Raw genomic sequence first — 20080 nt, forward strand, 5'->3', positions numbered from 1 at the left:
CTGGATAATCATCACTTCTGAGAGCTCATGATATTACTGTACTACTGCCAAAAGAGAATCGGCAGGAGCTCTGAATTCGACTGAAGTCTTGTGAATCGCTTGAAAAAATTTCTTTTTACTGTTTTGTCACTTTGTAAAGCAATTAAATTGCTTTTTGTATGAGATCTGAAAATACATTCGAATTGACTCAACTCACATACAAATTATCAAGACAATGGCGGTGATATCTTTTCCCGCTGTTTTTTAGTTGTATAGGACACAGATTTTTATTCAAAGATTTGCAGGAAACAATCATTATTGTTTGTGTGGGTTGTAATAGGTTGTAGGTTGTAATGGTGAAACCTAGAAGGACAGGGAGAAGAGAAGAAGAAGTTTACGTTTTTCGACAGTCACTGAAGGCAGCAACAGTTCGAAAAGTATGGCGGCGGAGTGTTTGACAACAGTAACAGAGCAGTGGATACGGGACAGGTTGCAATTAAAACATCCATATCTGGGTAATATTATCTTATACTAAGCATAACATTACATAGAAATGAACAAAGTAACCTCGAGGTAAAAACACTGAAGAGTAAAAGCGTGGCGTTGAGAAAAGTTTCGATGCTGAAGCTAACGACAGCTAACAGCCGCATGCAATAACTGTCAACCTGCTGCCAACCAGAATCACTTTAATGCAGTTATACTTTTTAAACAGGTGATGTCCGCTCACTGAGCCTCCCCGGGACATACGAGGAGAAGATCAGACATCTGGGAAACGCACTGAATAACTTTGTCCGTCTGAAGTCTCTGGATCTCTCCTGCAATGCACTCATCTCTGTGGAGGTGACGTTAGGGTTAAACTCTGGATGGTGTTTTGAACTGTAAACGTGTTTGTTCTACATAATTCTACGTACATGAAACTATAGCTTTCTCCTTTATTATATTCCCCTTAAGGAGCTTTAAGTTTGGGGGAAAAACACATTTTATTCCACACTATCTGAGTATTATATATTACATTCGTTATCATCTTGTTCCCAGCTTTTCCTTGAAACTGTATGATGTTTACAATGAATGAAATATTCAAACCTAAGACTTAATCAAGTGGAAATATTGTATTATTATTTTACACGTTTCCCATATTTTGACATTTGGTATTTTAGAAACTTGCATTTAAAATAAAACTCAGTGATTTTGAAAAACGTTTGAAGAGGTTGTTGTATTGACATTATAGCCCTCTTGCTGTTAAAATGAACAAATCTGGCTCAACCACTGAAGTGAGATTATACACTCAAACACATTAATTGGATAAACAAAATGCATCTGAGAACATACCTCCCTCTACTCACCTATACACACTCAAACCCCAACAACCACATTTTTCAAACTTTTGTAGTAGGTGTTGTTGGCAGAAACAGTCACTGACATTGTTATTAATTACGATCTCTACATTAGTTAATCATTTAAGATTTATTTGGTGGGAAAAAAACATGATCTGTGAGCCATTCCTCAAAAAATTTGCCTCTCTGTAAGTATGATTAAAAAAATGTAAGTTTGATTTGAATGCCATAAGGTTTTATAGGCAAGCGCAGTTAAAAAAAACTGATGAAAATAAATGTCAGTAAATTACAGTAGTTGTTCTTGTTCCCTGGTCGGAGTTCTTTTATTCCTGCAGAGAGGTGTGATCATCTCAGATCACACCCGTACACTCTCTCATATGCTCAACCCAACAAATATTTTTCAAACTTTTTTTTTAGGTGTCGTTGGCAGAAACAGGCATTGACATTGTTATGAACTACTCTGATGATAACTGTCACCTAACCTCTATTGAAACTTTTTGCTTCCTCCGCAGGGGGTACAACACTTGAAAACGCTAGAGAGACTAATCCTATATTATAACTGTATACCTTCCCTCGAAGAGGTTGAAGTGCTGTTTGAGCTGCCAGCTTTGAGGGAGCTAGACCTCAGACTCAACCCACTGACCAAAAGTTACCCAGACTACCGTCCTTTTGTGGTGCATGCCATGCCCAGCCTACGCAAGCTGGGTAAGATATAGCCATGTTGCCCAGATTCTGCTCATATCAGATCAGATTAGATCAGTTTTAATATTTATGTGTATCCTCTATTGCTTTCAAGATGGCTGTTCAGTCAGAGACACTGAGCGCAAAGCTGCCATAAGGCAGTTCTCATCTGACCTTCTACCTCAACAGAAGAGCTCCTCTCTGAGTCCGGCTGCTGACCAAAGGTACACTGAATGCCAGATGCTTAACTTAAATGAGTGTATATGTTTAAATCAGTGTATTGTGTCAGCCAAAGAACACAACAAAATTTATATTATTGTTGTCTTTTCCTGCCACGTTGTACATCATACTTAAAAGTTATCAGTTCTGTCTTTGCTGTCTTGCTTGCGATTACCAGAAGCAGCGATCAGAGATTGGCTTTAGTTGACCGCTTAACCAAGAGGCTCTCTCTCCTGACTGACACTGACGATATTGTGTTAAACTTTGTTGCGACGGATCATGATGGCCAAAGTGAAACTGACTCAGTTCGCAAGGAAGCAGAGTCACAGTTAACTCACCAGCAGAGAGGTAAGATGTTTAAGTGTAAATGATATTTCTCTATTTAAAAATGAAACCAGTTGAAGTTTTTCTTTCTTGTTTTTAAATCTCAAATTGTCTGCGTTTGTCTTCTGTCTCAGAATCCAGAGAGGAAGAATCAAAAGATTTTACACAACAGAGGAGCTCCACTCCAAAACTGGTAATTTTATTTTCCTGTACATCAAACACTATCACCATCACTACTCGTACATTTGCATTATTATAGAAATCTGTTCTTTTTTTTATTTAGGAAACTGCTGAATCCATCCTCAGGTATCCCCGTTCAAAACATGGTACGTTTGCAAAGTGTCTTTGCTTCTCCCTGTAGAGAAAATCACTTGGGTGATTTTGGTACATGTTGGTAGTCTATCTGGAGAGACGTAATAGGTGCAAATTAGTACATGGCAGAGTATACAGAAAGCCCCCCTTCTAAAGAAAAAAATTCTGTAATAGTTAAATTAAGATGAATAAATGTCAGTAGTTGTTCTCAATTCAGTGTCCTTTCATTTCTGTTGTTGACAATATGTAAAACCACCAGTAGGTGGAGATAGAAGCCAATTTATTTATTTTTTATAAATCATAAATTCATTGTGCCTATTGAAGGTGTATTAATCAGTGTTTTATTATGTTATTTGTAACCGACCAGATAACACTGGGTCCAAAGTGCCCCACATGGAGGAAACATCTAATAAACAAAACTCTACCTCATTAAAAGTGACTGAAAGACCAAAGGTGTCCTTTGGCCCCTATGTGGAGAAACACAGACCTGTGTCTGCCAAACAAAAGCAAAAGGAGTTCATCAAACAAACCAGACATGCAGCCAAGGGACATTTTACTCCTAATCCTGGTAAGAACTGAATGACAGATTTCTTTATGACTTCATAAATAACAAATGCAACTTTCTTGGCGTGTTGCTCAATGTGTGTTTTCAACATTTTTCAAGATCAAGATCACCGTCATAATTCTTCATTTATTAATATCCGGCCACCCAGTCCTCGTCGTCCTGGTTTGAATCTGTCTGATCCCTCCAACCCCATTTTACATCCTCCACGACTGACCTATTCTAGCTTCAACAAGACAGAAGGGGGATCCAGCGTGCTGCAGCATAATGAAAAGAAAAAAAAGGTAGAAAGTTAATTCAATCTTCTAACTATTTCACTCCAAGAATTATGAATAATTTCTCCTGGCTGTTTTCATGTTTCTCTTCTGACGTCAACTTATCTCTGAATTCACCTCGCAGGGTGGTTATAGGAAACCCCTGGAGATGCTCCTCAACCTCGTCGACAAACACTGGACAGGAGAGAGATCGCTGCATCATAACAACAACTTCCTGTGTGAGTTGGGAGTTTGGTTTTGTGGAATGCGGTATCTAATTACAGGAGCCTGAGATAATGAATGTCTTCCCATCATTTCTATTTCTGGCTCTAGCACAGGCAGTCCAGATCCTCTCTATGATGGAAAGCGATATTTCCAGCCGGGAGGCCGAGGTCAGGACCTTAAGACGGGAAGCTGGTGCACTGGGCTTTCAAGCGGCTGCACGAGAGGAAGAGCACAAAATTGAAGTCTGTAATCTCTCCGCTCAGCTGGAGCAAACTCGCAGTGCAGTCGTGAGTGGATTCTATAGTTGCAACAATATATAGATCAATATCAGCTTCATAGGATCTCCAGACATATGAGCTCAGTATGTGTGTGTAATCCAACACAGGGCAAACTCAATGAGCAGCTGAGGATCGTCTTGGAGGAGAATGTTGCTTTACAAAAGCAGCTCATCAAATTAGAACGACAGTGTCTCAAGTCTATGATGAAAAGTTCCCCTGTTACTCAGATTAAGGGTGAGTGACAATCCCAGTGGGAGACACATTTAAGTGAATATTTAGCTGTTTCCCCCATAACCTGCCATACTTTGTTCTTGCACATCCATAGAGGCTCAGATGGAAGTGGAGGAGCTGAGGAAAGAGATCGAGGGGCTGAGGGAGAAAGTGCAGGAGGCTGAGAAAGTCAAGGATTTGTCAAGTATGCTGCAAGAAAGCCACAGGCAAGAGAATGCCCTCATCTAAGCAGTGGCACTTTATCTGTAACTATACACACTCAACAATGATGTAATCAGCCTGGTTGTTTATGTGATTTGTGTCTTTGTACATGCCGCAGGTCCCTGGTGGCTACCAATGAGTGTTTGCTGGCTGAACTGAAGGGAAGCGGGAACATTAAAGAATGAGGAGATGCACACCGCAATGGATACATCAAAGCAAGACTATACTGAGCTTCAGCAACCACAGACTGTTTTCAATTAATTTTAACTTTATTTATGTTGTTGCAGTGTACATTTAATTTTTTGTACCAATTGAGTTCCCAGCACTTTTTGATAAACGCAGCGTTCATTATTTCCAAAATATAATATGCATAGGCCACGTTTACTTGATGTAAACAGTACCGGGGGAGAGGCAATTCATTCAAGAAAGTTTGTATATAAGTGTGTGACAGGGCTGTTATGTTAACAGATGATTTTGGGGGGGAAAATGTTAGTGAGAAGATCATAATGTATTTCCTGGATCAGTGGCAAGATTGTGTCTCTTTGCTCCCCCCCCCCCCCCCCCCCCCTTTTTTTAGGTCAGTTATGTCTCCATCTGCTTTGTACGCTGCAGTGGAATGAATGCATCTAGATTCCAGCTGCACTGTGACTTTATTTATACCTCTGCCTTAGGGCTGGAGAGACACACACACACACACACACACATACACATATACATGAGCAGGGTAAATCAGGTTAGGATGTGGATGCTACATACAGTAAACTGAATGCAGTTTTCTATGTGAATGTTACAGGTCACTGGTCAGTGCGATTGGCACAATTCACAATATACCTCAACAAGCCATAAGAATATAAAACATAATATTTTGACTGACACCCCGTAACCTACTCAGCCGAGGTTCTGGGGTGTTTTTTTTTTTTTATTTTCAATAAAGCACTACAAATCATGAACACACATTAAGAGGTCTAAAGAACAAGAACAAAAACACACCGCATGCACTGGGGCACAATAGCACATTAAAAGTTATTTGAAAGAAGAAGAAGAAAAAAAAAAAAAGACAATATTGTTCGTCCACATTAAAGGTGCACAGTATTTGGCATTAAGCACAGAAAACGGATCATACTCAGGCTACTGCAGCAGACAAAAGACTATGACACACTGATAGCTGCTGGTTTTGCTCTTGATGCATGATTCTTCATCAGCTGAGGCTACAGGTCGTGTGTGGCAAGTGTGAAAAAAACACAATGTTGGAAAAATATTCTACAAAAGTATATTACTTGTTTGCAATTTTCCCTTTATCTCATACAGTATTTATAAGGATAGAATAGTAAACCCCTGCTTTTTTGTTCAGTCAAATTTGTGCCTTGGATACAGTACCACATGTTAAAGGTACTCTTGATCAACAAAAACAGCATTAGAAGGTAGCTGACTTTGCACATGTACAAGTTAATACATATTGATCTCAAGCAATACAAGATTTTATCACGATCCCACAATTTCATTACTTTTTTAAGCAAGAAAAGTCTGTCCAGTAGTCTGTCCTCACAGCAGGCACCGCAGTTCCAATAATATACGACAGACTCAGATCATTTATATGCTCCTGAATCAAATGCAATATATACAACATGCACAAAGTACAGCAATACAGGAAACAAACATGAAGCCAGTGTCATAAATTAAGCCATGTGGCTAAAACTTTTTAGAATATACACAATCTTACCACAAATATATTAGAACTACTGTTTATGAATCTGATAAGGATAAACTATTTTAAGTAGAATGTTAAAAATACAATCTTGTACAACTGAGCTCATCTGCTGTGGTCAGAACTTCCTTCTTCAGCTGAATTCACCAATTGCGAAATGCGCGTTATCAAAATGTTTTGTGTATAGGTAGATAGTATAGGGTCTGAATAATGACAGTGTAAGAGAAAATAGAGAAATTTAGTTAAATAAATTTAGTTTAAGTGTTACAAGAAGACCCATTTCAATAATTTGCATGGTAGGATTTTTTGTTTCTTTGTTTAGCACATTTATAAAACCCAGAAGATATGCCATAAGTAAAAAAAAAAGTAAAGTAAATTGACAAAAACATATATCCTACAATATATAATATATAACAATATCCTATTCTTGGTTTGAGCTGAAGGCAAATTATTCAAATGACAGTGTGAGCTTATAAAATAAATCAACAGCAGATTTTGTAAAGACTTACAGTTGACAAGTGGGGATGGCAGACAAACAACACTGAAGATGGAATTAACAATTTTAAGTTTTCAGAAGAAAAAAAGATGGATAATATCTGTCAAAAAAGTGTGCCAATTATCGTTTGAACTTCGCTAAACAAATTGAAAATGTATTTATTCGTCTAAATATGGGAGTAGAAAAATTTCCATTAAAAGGTGCGATGTTGATAATTCATCAAACTGTTGTCCCACTTCTGTTTTTCTCGGCATGTTGTTGTTCATTGTGCTCAATAAATAATATAAGGCCCTATCATAACAACAAAGCTTCAGTATTGATAGCATAGCAGTTTCTCTCATTTGTTCTCTTTGTTCAGTGTTTGGCAGTAACTCGCTATCAGACAGGAATGTACCAGCTGGTGATGACTTTGTAAAAATACATGTAAACAGTTTTCCAGTTCTCACACTTCACAAAGAGAGGAACTCAAAAAACATCTCTCTCTCTCTCTCACACACACACACATAAAATAGATGGGTGGGAAAAATATATGAAAACCTATTCTTTTGTGCTTTCTTTGAGTACTCCTTTAATAGAAAATTATCCTAGTAGTTGATCAAATGTTTATTTCCCCATCTTCTCCCTCACATGGGTTTGGCCTCGGTAGGTTTAGTGACTTTCTTTTCGTATGACCCTTGATGTTTGTATCCTGAGACGTATCCGGAAGTGTCAACTATGTCAACTCGTCCCGCCTTACCCTTCCCGCGGCCGGTGTTGTCGAAACGCTCCTTGTGTGACCCTGTAAACTTGGTGGTGTCTGTGAGACGACTCACTGTCGGGGAAGCCACGGCTTTCTGTGAGGAAAATTTGCAAAATATTTGAATTTATTCAGCAAATGTTGCTCAAATGAAAATGATGTGACTCCTTATGAAGTCTTACCGTGACTCCAGCGATGACAGGTGCCTTCCCCTCAATCAGCTTGAAGACCTCGGCCTCAGCCTCCTCTGCGGTCTTTTCTTTATATTTCTTTCTGGCAAGCTCTTTGAGTGCGACCTTGAACTCGTCAAATGTGATGGTGCGACAGGTTTTCTTCCTGAAATGTGAGTGGAGAAGGAGCATAAATATGGGATAGCACTTGTCGCACTATAGCACATAAAACCCCCCGAAAGGAGTATCTGCTCACATGAATCTCCAGGGACAAAAAGGCTGTATTTAGGTTTGCTTTATCAGCAGGTCTTTTCAGCCTCTCAGTGCAGTTTGAAATCTTAAAACGAGAGCGGACAGTAGTGTACACAGAGCCGTGTGTGATCACTTCAGCATGGCAGATGTAAGACACAGCATGGAGATGGTATCCCGCTGAGATAAACAGTGAGACAAGCTTTCACTGTTTGGATCTCATCTCTCTAGTGTGTATCAATACTTCACTGTCGTCTGAGCAACTCCGCAGACCTACGCATACAGCTGTAGCCTGTAAATGTGAATGTCTCTTCATGTCATGTATTATATCGTGTTGGGTTGTATATCGTATGACAGTTTCCCAGCACCAGCACTCAGAACCCAGAGCTCTGATGTTTTTCATTCCAGCTGACTAACAGGGACATTTAGACCTGCTGAATGCTACTAAGTACTGGTGAAGGCACTGTATTCTCATTCGTAAGATCAAATTGTTGAAACCACTTGTAAGACCGTACCACAGATCATCATCATCAATCATTCTCCATCTGGGAGAGCTCCAGTTGTTTAACTGGCCTTTTGCCCGTTTCACTTCCATGTTGAAAGTGCATAGTAACACAAACACAAACAGCCATTGCTGTGGTGATAAATCACCTAAACAACGGCCTATAAAGCCTGCAGTCTCCCCGGGCAACCTGCTGTCATAGCAACAAGCCACAGTAAACAGGGGCGTTTGGGTTTATTATTAATTTGACTCATCCAGTGACTGGTTTTGTTTGGGCGATCCATCAGTGTTAAACATTTGAGAGCTCCAGTCCAGCTGCCATTTCTGTCCAAAGAAGATGACTCTGTGTCCTCTGCATATCTCCCAATACTGACCTATTAAATTCCCAGAAGTATACAAATAGTTCAGCTGTGTAAATAAACAGCAAATAAGCATCAGGAGGAGCAAGGAGGCTATGATAGGGTTAAAGAGGGCAAAGGTCAGAGAGCGAGTGTAATTTTTGGAACACTGTGGTAGCTGACCTGCAGTTTATTTACATAGTTCAGCCATCTGCAGTACATGATGATGATATGGATCCGGCAGTAGTTAGTGGAATCTGTTTAATGCAAAAGTGGAGAATACCTCTATACTGCCTAAGATAATGTTCAGTGGTGAGGAAATACAACCAAACCCTGGAAAATAAAGACCATGCTAGTAATTAATTAGTACATGCCAGATTTCTACCTCATCCATAGTTTATGTTGTGGTTGGTGTTCAAGGCTCCAAGCAGGCACAATGTGGTGCAGCAGACCTCCATAATAAGGACTCATTCAGCCATACTGTGATTAGCCAGTGCTCATTAAGATGTTTAATTTTTCGTGTGCAAGCAAAGAGCTTTGACACTGATTAAAAGGAAAGTCGAGATCTGCATCTCTGGCATGGCAGCTCAGACACGCCTGGAGTCAGAAAGTACATGAAAATGAGCCCCTCCCCCCAGCTTGTACCTCTTTTCATCCTGTGGTTGGCTCTGAAGTGTACACACACCACAAGCTTTGTTCAAATTCTACTGTACAATCCTGCTCAACATACTGAGCAGCTGTGAGATTACAAAATGCATGCTGGACTATCTGGGACTCTGACTAGAACCTGTAGGTCTCAGTCAGCAGAGCATGCAAATTCACACACCACAGACATATTCAAGGAGCTTATGTATAACATTGTGCAGATTTGCCACTAAAGCCATACAAAAATGCAAGGGAAACATATTTTTTTCCTTTAAACTTATACAGTGGCGTTCAACATATTGTTTGCACATTTCTAAATATTGCCAAGCTTAAATCCCACAGTCAGCTTTAAGTTGTTGCAGAAATTCCCTATTTAGTCCTGCTAAGAAAAATGTTCAACATAAAACATAAACACCCATTGCCAACTGTGAAGGTGTTGATGTGGGTGACTCAGAAGTCCAGAAATACAAGATACTTCTGTTGCTTTAAAAAATATCAGAAAATGAAGGAAAGCTCAAGATGGCCATTATCATTCAGCAGAGCATCCATCGTTAAGAGCAGTATGATTGCCAGTCATGAGCAGATGCAGAGTAAAACAGCTCAGTTTTATGCTTTAGATTATATATAGCATAGCTATATCCTGAAGCCAAATCCTATTTAAAATATCTTGCAGTAGTATACCGTCGGGATTGCTTTTTATGAGTCACAAGATGTTCTGAAAGTGGAAAGATATGCATGTTCCTTGTTGGAGTACTGGCTATGCATGATAAAGCTTAAAATTTTAAAGATGCATGAATAAAGCTCTTCAAGTGATGCCATATATGTGGCCCGTGACAATAAATGCCATATCCTTCCTGTGCGTCTCTTGAAACATGTTGGTGTGAGTTTTGGGGGGGTTTTAATTTAGGACAAGTGACATTACCAAATCCATCTCAGTGTAGAATACTTACTTTCAAATACCTTCACTGTGTGTTTATACTTGGTAAACAAGAAATGAGAAATAAAAAATATTAACAATATTTTATGCTGGTATTGATTGGAAACCTCAGTCTTTAAAACCCAGCTTAGTGGAAAAATATACATTTCTCTTCTCTAACTTCTTCTTAAATAATACATTTTTACTGAACATTAAAAATAACACTTAAAAACATTTTTGAATCTCATGTGTGTAGGTGTGTACATGAAATGACTGAGATTGAGCAGTATATGGTTACACACTGGCAGAAGATGGAAAATCCACTAAATCAATGTGAGATTCCCAAGCAGACCTTTTTCATAACCTCTCCACTCCTGACATGATGATGAGTGGCTTCCAACCATACTCCTCTATTCTGGTGCTGTGTAGCAGAATAATCTTTATTCACGTCATTCAACCAGGATATAAAAACGTTGCTTTGTGTATGAATGAAGATCTCCAAAATAGCCATGCGCAGATACACACTGAAAAAGCTCTGTCTTTTCTTCTTACACAATTTGTTTGCTGTGTAACTTATGAAACAACAACTGTATGTAGTCTGATAGGGCAATATTATATAATAGATACCTGCACTCATCAGTCCAAATAGTTTTAAGATATTCTGTACACCTGTACACATACACTATACACCTGTATAGTTGGGAATAGCTGTATAAATTAGAAGTTTTTCTCCTTTGGTGGAATAATATTGAGGTCACGGCTTATTATTAGACTCTACTTCACGTAAATCAAGCAGTGAGGGATGAATCAACCCAGCCTGTGGAAATACAGGATGAGCCATCCAGGCCTTTTGTTTATGATGGACAGCTTCAGCTGAGAATTGCATGTTCAATACTATTGCCAGAAAACATGAAACTACAAAGTGTCTCTGAGTTCTTTATATTATACTTATATTATAATATCATATAGTTACTGTTTCAGAATCATAAATTACTCAATTCTATGGACTCTAATGAAACACTATGAAACAGATGACTCTTTAATTCCTACAATTTGACTCTGAGACAGTTTTCATTGCCCTTTATGGGTGGTGAGTCAGTTTACATTAAGGTTGGTGCCTGTTTTACCTGACATTGTGCTGAAGACAATGCTGTTGATTCATTTCTATGGATAGTAATGAAACAGAATAGAAATAGCTGATTCCTACATGCTGAGCAGAGCCAATTTTCATCTCCGCTTCTGTGTTCTTGTAACCACAAAGCTACTCTGTTTGAGCCACTTTAGTGTCCCTTTGGGTGTGCAGATCCAAGTGACTAAGCCTGTAGTCATCTCTGCTGTTGCAACAGTAATATTATGCTATGCAGTAAAAGAACACAATCCTGTAGTAACATGCCTGTGGTGAGCTCCACAGATCTAAAGTAATATATAAACATCAGAATTACTCATGGCTCAGATGTTGGCAAATTAAATAAGGGCTACTAAAAACATATTTTTGGACAATAAAAGGTAAAACCCAAATTCAGAATATGTATCCTTTAGTGCAGAATAAGGTTGGTGTCTTTCTTACTTGACTTTGCTGAAGACGATGTCGACGTCAGTGAGGGTGATGTTCTTGCCATCAATCACGCCGCAGTCCTTGCAGAGTTTGGACCAGTTCTTGCCGTGCAAATCCTTGCCAGTAGCACGCGTGTCACCATGGATGGCGAATCGACGAAACGACTCTTCCAAAGCGGTCACTTCCACTGGTGTGGACGACCCCATGCCTCCTTCACTGGTCCCATTAGAATCAGTTGAAAGCCTTTTGGATGTCCGGTCTTTAGAGTGTTCACTGTGTGGCCGTAAAGGGGCTGAGCTGATGTTAGAATGCTTGGCTGTCTGGACTTTAAAGTCATCTATGTTGTCTCTGAGAGGGGAAAAAAATACAATATCATCTGACCATCAATGTGACATAAGAGGTAAATAAACTCTCCATTAATACATGAAGCTGAATAGTTAAAATGCAAGAGGCTTGTTATATAACCCAAAATATTTGATAAACACAGTCAGTGAGGCAAATGAGTAATAATTGGCTGCACATCAAGGAAAGACATTGAATAATGTCTATCCCTATTTCCAGGAAAAGCTTATGGAATTTATCAAAAGCAACAGATACAAGAAAAAAAAAGGCATTCATTTAGCCTGAGGAGGAAGAGGAGGATTTTTGGCAGCAATACGTCTAATCTAACTGATCTGCGATCCTTGTAACAGCCAAACTCTTCTGCAGAAAGAGAACAGTGTGTCATGCCTTAAGGTCAAGACACAGCTTGCTAATTTGTCTATAGCTGTCCCTTTTTATGAGACACTTCAGTGTTACAGGCAAGATAAGACTCTCCAGAGGTGTGTTTCTGTGCACAGGCTGCCTGTGAATGGGCAGATGTCTTACGTGTTCTGGCAAAGAGGTGAAGGCTATAAATAGATCTCTGTGGAAATCAAAAGGCCCACAAATCAAGAGCCAAGGGAGCAGATAGGTGTTTGAACTAACACACAAAATGTGAAGTGACATGCTCATATAGATGACTTCCAAAACTTACTTCTGGTCTGCCATGCTTGTGCAGGAATTTGGTTCCCTCTGTGCAGTGCTTGGATTAGCAGACTTTTGTTTTCTCTTTGTGCTGTGGAAAAAATGAGAATGGAGGTGAACACTGTGAGAGGATGTGTCTGAACATATGTGAGTATAAGAGAGAGGAAGAGGGAGGAAAGAATGAAATTAAAGCAATTAACACATAATTGTTCTTCAGACTAAAAGTACAATATTCCACTTGTTCTCTTCACTCTTTAATCATCCAATATAAACACAATTGTCGATGACGTAATGTCTAATTAAGTCTGACACACAGACAGAGATACATCTAAGAAAAACCTTTCAGATTAGAATGAAAGATAATAACAATTTCAAAAGGAACCAGATTAAAATCCTCTTTATTAACCGCAAATGACTTCCAGATTGCCACCGTATGTTAGCTGTTGTTTCTGAGCAACTTCTCTTTCTCGTGTAGGATGATTTCATTCAGTCAGACTACAGGGATTCCTCTCTAAACACATCATCGTCCTGATTTGCGTCTCCACGTACAGAGTAGCAGCATTTCACCTCCTCAACTCAGCCTCACACTCGAATCACAGCTGAAGAGCTCACTGTAGTCATTCCTCATTAGGCAAGACGCAGGAAAATCAAATTTACTGCTATATAAAAATAGTTGAAAACAAGCTATTTATGTTAAGATAAAGTATACCTGAATTATATTTGTAGCAAATGATGGTTCTCTGCTCACCTTTCAGCTGTTCCCATAATTAACTCAGCATCCTCAAAAGATGTGTGTTGCCATGGCAAAGTACATACCAGCAAAGTCTCTACAAAAATTTGCTAATAGTTTTACACGCATGCAAAGAAAATGCAAACCGGAGAGAGATGGTGTGTCGCACGGACTAAACCATCTGCTCCAACCAGCAAAGCGAGTCCCCCATTGTTTTCACATTGCCAATAAAGTTTTTTCACTCACCCCCAGTGGTGCTGTGTAGAGCAAAGGGTTTTGTTTCCACGACCCTGTAGCCAACAGTCACAAATGTGACCTTACTAAGTACAGTCAACACTTAAATGGGTACAAAGGTCCCAAGACTGACACAGCATAAAGTCATTACAATCAGTATGTCAATTCTTAGGGAAAAAAAGAAGAGATTATTAATGTCTATGAATAATGGCATTCAGAGCTATGAACACTGGGAAGCCATTGTCCAATGCAAGTGCCTTCTCTGTCTGACCCATGCCCATTTCATCACACATACACACATGGTGACATCGCAGACTATCACTATTGACGGCAGGGGGTTTTGTAGTCATATGTCATCGAGGACTCAGGCTGAGACAAGAGATTATTGAGGTTGTCGAAGCCCCCATCTTTTATCTCAAGTATACCTATCAGCAACAAATTACAATTGAATGAAGTATATGCACATCTCCCCATGACAGAGTTTAGTTGATGACTGAAAATCAAAATCCATTTTGCAACAATGGAAGACTCTCAAAACTCAGGTCACAAATCCAAATCCAATACAGTTCTCTGAATCCACTTAAGTATTTGTACCTTTTCTTAGTGCATGATAATATATTTTCACAAAATTTCATGGGTATACCCTGTTATATATACTTTGTTATTAATGGTACAGTTCTATTTCCCTTTGTTGCCTATTTTGGTTCATTTTATACCAGTAAAATGTATGTACAATTTGGCTTATAATTTGCACTTAAATAAATCTTATACTCAAAAGAAAACAACAATGTTGCTTTATTGTGGAATAAGAAAAAAATTCCAACATAAATCCTGAGAAGCTCTTCTACATTAAATCAATATTAGTGTTAATCTGATGTGGTTTAATCTTCAGGAATCTGATCCAATTGAATTGGACTGAGTATAAACAGAAAACTGAATAAAATCGGAAGATCAGTGCCACACTTAATCTGTTGATTAATATTACATGACCAATCAATAATCCTTTATTATTTCTCAGAGCCCAACGTCTTCAAATCAATTATTTCAGTCTAGAACCTAAAGATATACACTTATATAAAACAGAGAAAAGCAGTGAATCCTCATATTTGAGAAGATGGAACCAGATAATGTTTGACATTTTTGCTTGATAAACAACTTAAACGATGAATAGATCATCACAACTGTTGGCAATTCATTTTCTGTTGCTGAACTAATCGATTAATCACCAAATTGTTTCAGCTCTAATCACATTGCATTCCTTTTAGATTCTGATACATCTTGGGATTTTTAATCAAGTAGTTCAAGTAAGTTTACATTCACAGTATACATACTTATTAATAATCAATACAATTAAGCTGTAATGCAAATAACATCTGTTATAACCTACATCACAAATGAAGACACAAAGCAAAGTAACACCTGCTTTGTGTCTTCATGTAATGTAACTTTTGGAGCTCTTGGACTCATTTTTATGCAGCAGCTTCCTGTATGGCCCACACTGAGTTTCCATCATTATTAACTTTACTCTCAGTGGCCATCCATGACTTTTCAGTAGATCAGCTCCTCACTGTGTGTTTTCCTTTGTGCCTCAACAACAGCGGCAAAATCAATGCGAGACAAAGGAATCTTTTCACTCTCCTCCTCCAATTTATAGTCACTAGTTTCAAGTGCCTCAGTCCTCAGTACAACAGGCCTCCTCAAACCACATCATGTTCAATACATGAGAGAGGTCATTAACACTGCACTGAGCTCAGTGGCACACACACTGAGATGAAAGGAAATGTGCTGTTCTGACAGTGGTTTCAATAAAATCATTATAGGAGGTAAAGACAGTATAGAGTGGAGAATCATTCCTGACAGTATAATCCCACAAATCCATAGGGTGGCTGCAACATTGTAAGATTAAACATTTAATTGCTGTTAAATTCAAAGCTGAGTGTGTTTTTAATAATAATTAGACAAATAACAACCATCATTTTAGAACAGTTTTGTCCTGTGTCTTTTTTTTCTGCCCCACTTTGCCACATACAAATGAGAAACCATTTGGTTAAAGGCAGATCTCCAGAGACGAATCTGTGACTTGATGACAGCATGCTTACATTTACTCCCCTTCTGGCAATACACTGCACAGATGAGTGCTTAAACCATAAATTGACCCATTTTGAACTGCATCTATTCATAGCAACAATACGCTGCCATGGCTGGAACATTCTATTCATTCTCAAGGGAGGAGATCAGCAAGTAGACGACATGCAGACTAAGATACCAAAAACAAAATTTTGTGTTTAACTGTTAGTTTGGCAGATGGTTTAACACACAAAATGATGACGCCAGAGTGATTTGATGTGTGTGTGTGAGGTGAGTGTTTAGTTGTAGCCTACTCGTCCATCATGCCATCATGGTGAGTGAGCATGCAGAGATCCCATCTGCTTTCTATCTAGATCAGTATCCTTTCCAGGCAGCTGCTCTGGAATGCGACTGTGTCAGTCAGTCATAAAACAGAAACCATCATCACTACAGTGAAACCCCCCTGCCCCCCCAAGTCTGCTCAGGTCTGATCTCCATCTCATAAAGTACATCATGTCTGCCAGCTTTCTGCCAGACTGCATATGCTAATGAATGGGACTAGCAACGCAGAACAGTGTCAACCAATGTAGCGCCATCTTTAAAGGATAAGGCTGTCGATGGTCAAAAATTTTCTTTCTATCAGTGGCAAAATTTTTATTACTGTCAAAAAAATTCCCATGAAAAGATCAAAACCAAAGTCAAAAGACAAAGTCTGACACACATAGATTATTCCTCTGTGCCGTAAACCTCCATCGCTGTCCCCAACACTATCTAACTAACACATCAACTGCACTGAGAGAAAAGCCCTTCATTATGATGAACATGGGTATTGTAGTTTATTCTGAGTCAATCCCAACTACGCTGTCCCTGTGCTGTAAAACCTCACTATAAAAACCAAATGTTAGTGTGGAACAAATACACTATTTACTCCTGTTTGAGTAAAGTTCTCTAAAACCTACAGTGCCCAGGTGCTGTAGGACATTACTCAGCCATGTTTTCAAAAGGAAACAGTATATTTGTGATATTTAAAGATCTTTAAATATGAAGGAAGTCCAAAAATATTGAGAGATGGACTACTGGTATGTGTCTTTTCATGGGATTTGTTGACAATAATAAAAATATAGCAGCAGCCACCAGCTTTATACTTGGTCTCAACAGTATTTCAGGATTTTACCACCTGACACCACTGGAAACAACCTTTTAACAATTTCTCAGTTTGGCCACAGTCTCGCTCTCTCACTTTCCCCCTAAAGAGACGAGGAGAGAGGAGGGCATGACATCAACACGCTGCAGCCCGGGACTGAGGTCACCACCACACTGTCTCTGTCAGTCCTCACCTCGCTAAACCCTGCTCTGTGAATCAACGATCTTGGCAAGCATTGTGCTGTAGAAAAACAAGACATCTGAAACAAGCTACAGTGGTTATTGTTGGCAGCAACAGCAGGCCTAATAGAGGTATAAGGCAGTGTAAAGAAAGCCCAGGGGTCCTTATGCAACCCCACATTTGAGAGGAATACATGATGCCAAAGGCAGCAGAAGTGTCCCTGACATGGCTCAGATGAAGAAAGGCCTGTTGACCCAACAGCACATTAGCTCTGAATAGAGTACAGTTAAAGATTTTAAGAAGCTAGACTGTATTGCATAATGGCTTATTTCACTAATTTTAAAAAACTGATATTAAAAACTTTGTAATGTCATATGGAAATTCCATATAATGTCTGTTATGCTGCAGCACTTTCCTGTGCAGCAGCCACAAATGCTGAAATACATTGGCAACTATTTCTTGATGTGAAGGTCAACAGGAATAAAAAAATCTAGTAAAAAAAAAATGCTGCTGGACTTCAACACTCTCCCCAAAGGCAATCCTTTTAAATGTATACACCTGACCTGAATTTGAGTCATCACAAACAAAATAGGGTCATTTACACGCTGTAGTTAATTGTTTGTGACAGAACCCAAGGGCTCTCTGACCAGTGAGATGAAACCTAGAACAGTGAAATCTGGGACAAACTCAGTGACTGCGTCTTCTTCTCATGCATACATAATTCAACCTATGGGGAGAACACACATCACCATTCACTGAGAAGAAATAAGCATATTACCTTCCTTATAGCTGAGGTGTACTGTCCATGAATAACATCACTCACATCATAATGCATTAATTACCTCTCCTAGCCAGGATCAAAACCGAATTTATTAACATTATTAATTTGCAATTTACCAATCACCACCTCATAATAATGTTAGTACATCATTATATCATTATATTTCTGTCTGAAACATAATATCTGTGCTCCATTCATGCATGCTTCCTACTACTCTTGTAATCCATTTATAGCTCAAAATACAGACCATCAGGAAGCCATTAAATGAAAGCATAAATCCCTTTTTTCATGCATAATTATGTAACTGCCTACACGTAACCCAACAGCTTGGTACACAGGCTGCAGCCACAGGCCAAATGCATTGTCAATCATTAATTCTAACCAATAATAGTGCTTATTGGAGAATCTTTCACTCTGTCTCACATTGAGCCCGCGTTTGAAAGATAAACAGGAGAGGAAAAAGCTCATGTTTATGTTAGGGGAGATGGCTGCAGCTGCTGGTTACACCAGTGTGACTGAGTGTGTCTCTCGAGCGAAACATGTTACATAAACTTGCAAATGCCAGATTCACACCGAGTCCACGTGATCCGTTTGTTATTGTCACCAACCTGACGCACGTCTGCCAATGCATAATATTACAGTATAGGCTATAAACCCTTGAGATATGCTCTCAAGTCTGTGCAAAGCATGCTGCCACACGTCCTAGCAGTTTAAAAGACATCTTATATTGCAAATTCACTATTGAGGAAGTATGAGGCAAGAAAACAAAACAAAAGCAACACCTTCCAGGAATCAGCTGAAATTGTGTAGGCTGCCATACAGTCACCGAATTCTTCATTTTTCATTTGGTGAAGACATGCAGGTCTGCCATGAGCCAAAAACAAGCAGCAACCAAATCCTGCTAATGAAGGCATGATGCCAAAGTAAGTTTTAATTACCTGGTGATGTAATCCTTCACCTCCTTGTCAATTTCACAAAGCCATAATTGCGCGTCGCGCAGCCTCAAAGTCTCTGTCCTCCCCGCTGCCTGGGCTCAGGTCTGTCCGATGGCTCGCTCCCTCCGTGATGCTGAAGAGAAACCAGCCCGCTGATTGGCTGCGGCTGTGCGGGACGAGCTGTTTTCCTCTCGCTTCGTTGTTGTGGGCTGGTGATGGCGCCTCAGCGCTCAGCGGAGAGGTGATAAACAAGCGGTTTGAGCTCGAAGCGTCTTTTGGTGCTTTAAGAGGCAGAGATGTGTAGTGTAAGCAGAATGGTTTTATGTGGAGAATCATTACAGCTTCATTAACCTTTACATACTGTTCTTATTCTGACCCTTCAGTGTCCCCTCATAATTAGTCTCTATAGCAATTTTCTGAACCACAGATCTATTTTTTATTCATAAATACCTCATCAGTCATTAATAAATGGGTGATTAATCCTTGATGAAGCTTGCAGAGAGAGTGTATTCTTTAGGTTTCACACTATTTGTTATGGAGAAGAAACATTCACAAGCACACTGTATTATTATGGTCCTATTTTACCTAAAACAGGAGAACATAACAGCCACCATGATCTCAGTGAATGTTAATGAATGTGTATAATATTTTTGAAATGTGATTTTTGAATAAATAAGGGTCAAATTGAACCCAGAATGCTCAACCATTTGTATAAAAATGTGTATCAGCTGCACAAAAATTTTAAAAAAAAGTATATTCTGGGTCACTTTGGGAGAGGTTATAAAATTTCAGGCTAAAAGGAAAGTGTTTGGGGTGTTATTACTGCACTCAAATTTAAAAGCAGGTCAAATTTGACCTGAACAGTATGCATAGGTTAATAAACAACCACTGTAAAGTCCCCATGTGATTATGACTTATAGGAAGGAAAGGCATCAGAGGCCAATGGTCATATACAGTAGCAATAAAAAAAATAAATATCTCTAAGCTGAGTGAGATCTTGGTTTCAGTCCAAGCACAATATGTCTTGATGTCCTGATGGTGGTGACTAAAGGAAATATCATGATGAGGAAATGTATAATTACCCTTGCTGCC

The 20080-nt window shown here is 39.1% G+C and overlaps 2 protein-coding genes across 4 annotated transcripts; one reads left to right on the top strand and one right to left on the bottom strand.

The window, feature by feature from the left end:
- The first annotated feature begins 220 nt into the window (after positions 1 to 220).
- cep72 (centrosomal protein 72) lies at positions 221 to 6088 on the top strand. Of its 3 annotated transcripts, none has more exons than XM_042424884.1 (14): positions 221 to 494; positions 692 to 819; positions 1826 to 2018; positions 2110 to 2218; positions 2359 to 2561; positions 2672 to 2730; positions 2821 to 2863; positions 3217 to 3417; positions 3514 to 3695; positions 3811 to 3904; positions 3999 to 4177; positions 4276 to 4402; positions 4494 to 4605; positions 4719 to 6088. In XM_042424884.1, exons 1-14 carry the CDS (start codon positions 419 to 421, stop codon positions 4783 to 4785), a joined length of 1773 nt encoding a protein of 590 aa, XP_042280818.1. In that variant the 5' UTR covers positions 221 to 418; the 3' UTR covers positions 4786 to 6088. The 3 variants fall into 3 exon arrangements, with proteins under 3 accessions (XP_042280818.1, XP_042280819.1, XP_042280820.1); XM_042424885.1 differs by having other exon boundaries at positions 361 to 494; positions 2392 to 2561; XM_042424886.1 differs by lacking the exon at positions 221 to 494 and having other exon boundaries at positions 738 to 819; positions 1893 to 2018.
- On the bottom strand, positions 5154 to 19306 carry LOC121906174 (tubulin polymerization-promoting protein). Its single transcript, XM_042424887.1, has 5 exons — positions 18992 to 19306; positions 12928 to 13008; positions 11925 to 12260; positions 7720 to 7873; positions 5154 to 7634 (listed from the first exon to the last, which is right to left on the bottom strand). The coding sequence occupies exons 2-5, from the start codon at positions 12939 to 12941 to the stop codon at positions 7425 to 7427; spliced, it is 714 nt and encodes a 237-aa protein (XP_042280821.1). The 5' UTR covers positions 12942 to 13008; positions 18992 to 19306; the 3' UTR covers positions 5154 to 7424.
- Between the last annotated feature and the right edge of the window lie 774 nt (positions 19307 to 20080).

Source organism: Thunnus maccoyii, chromosome 10 (assembly GCF_910596095.1).
Source record: "Thunnus maccoyii chromosome 10, fThuMac1.1, whole genome shotgun sequence".
Taxonomy (NCBI): domain Eukaryota; kingdom Metazoa; phylum Chordata; class Actinopteri; order Scombriformes; family Scombridae; genus Thunnus; species Thunnus maccoyii.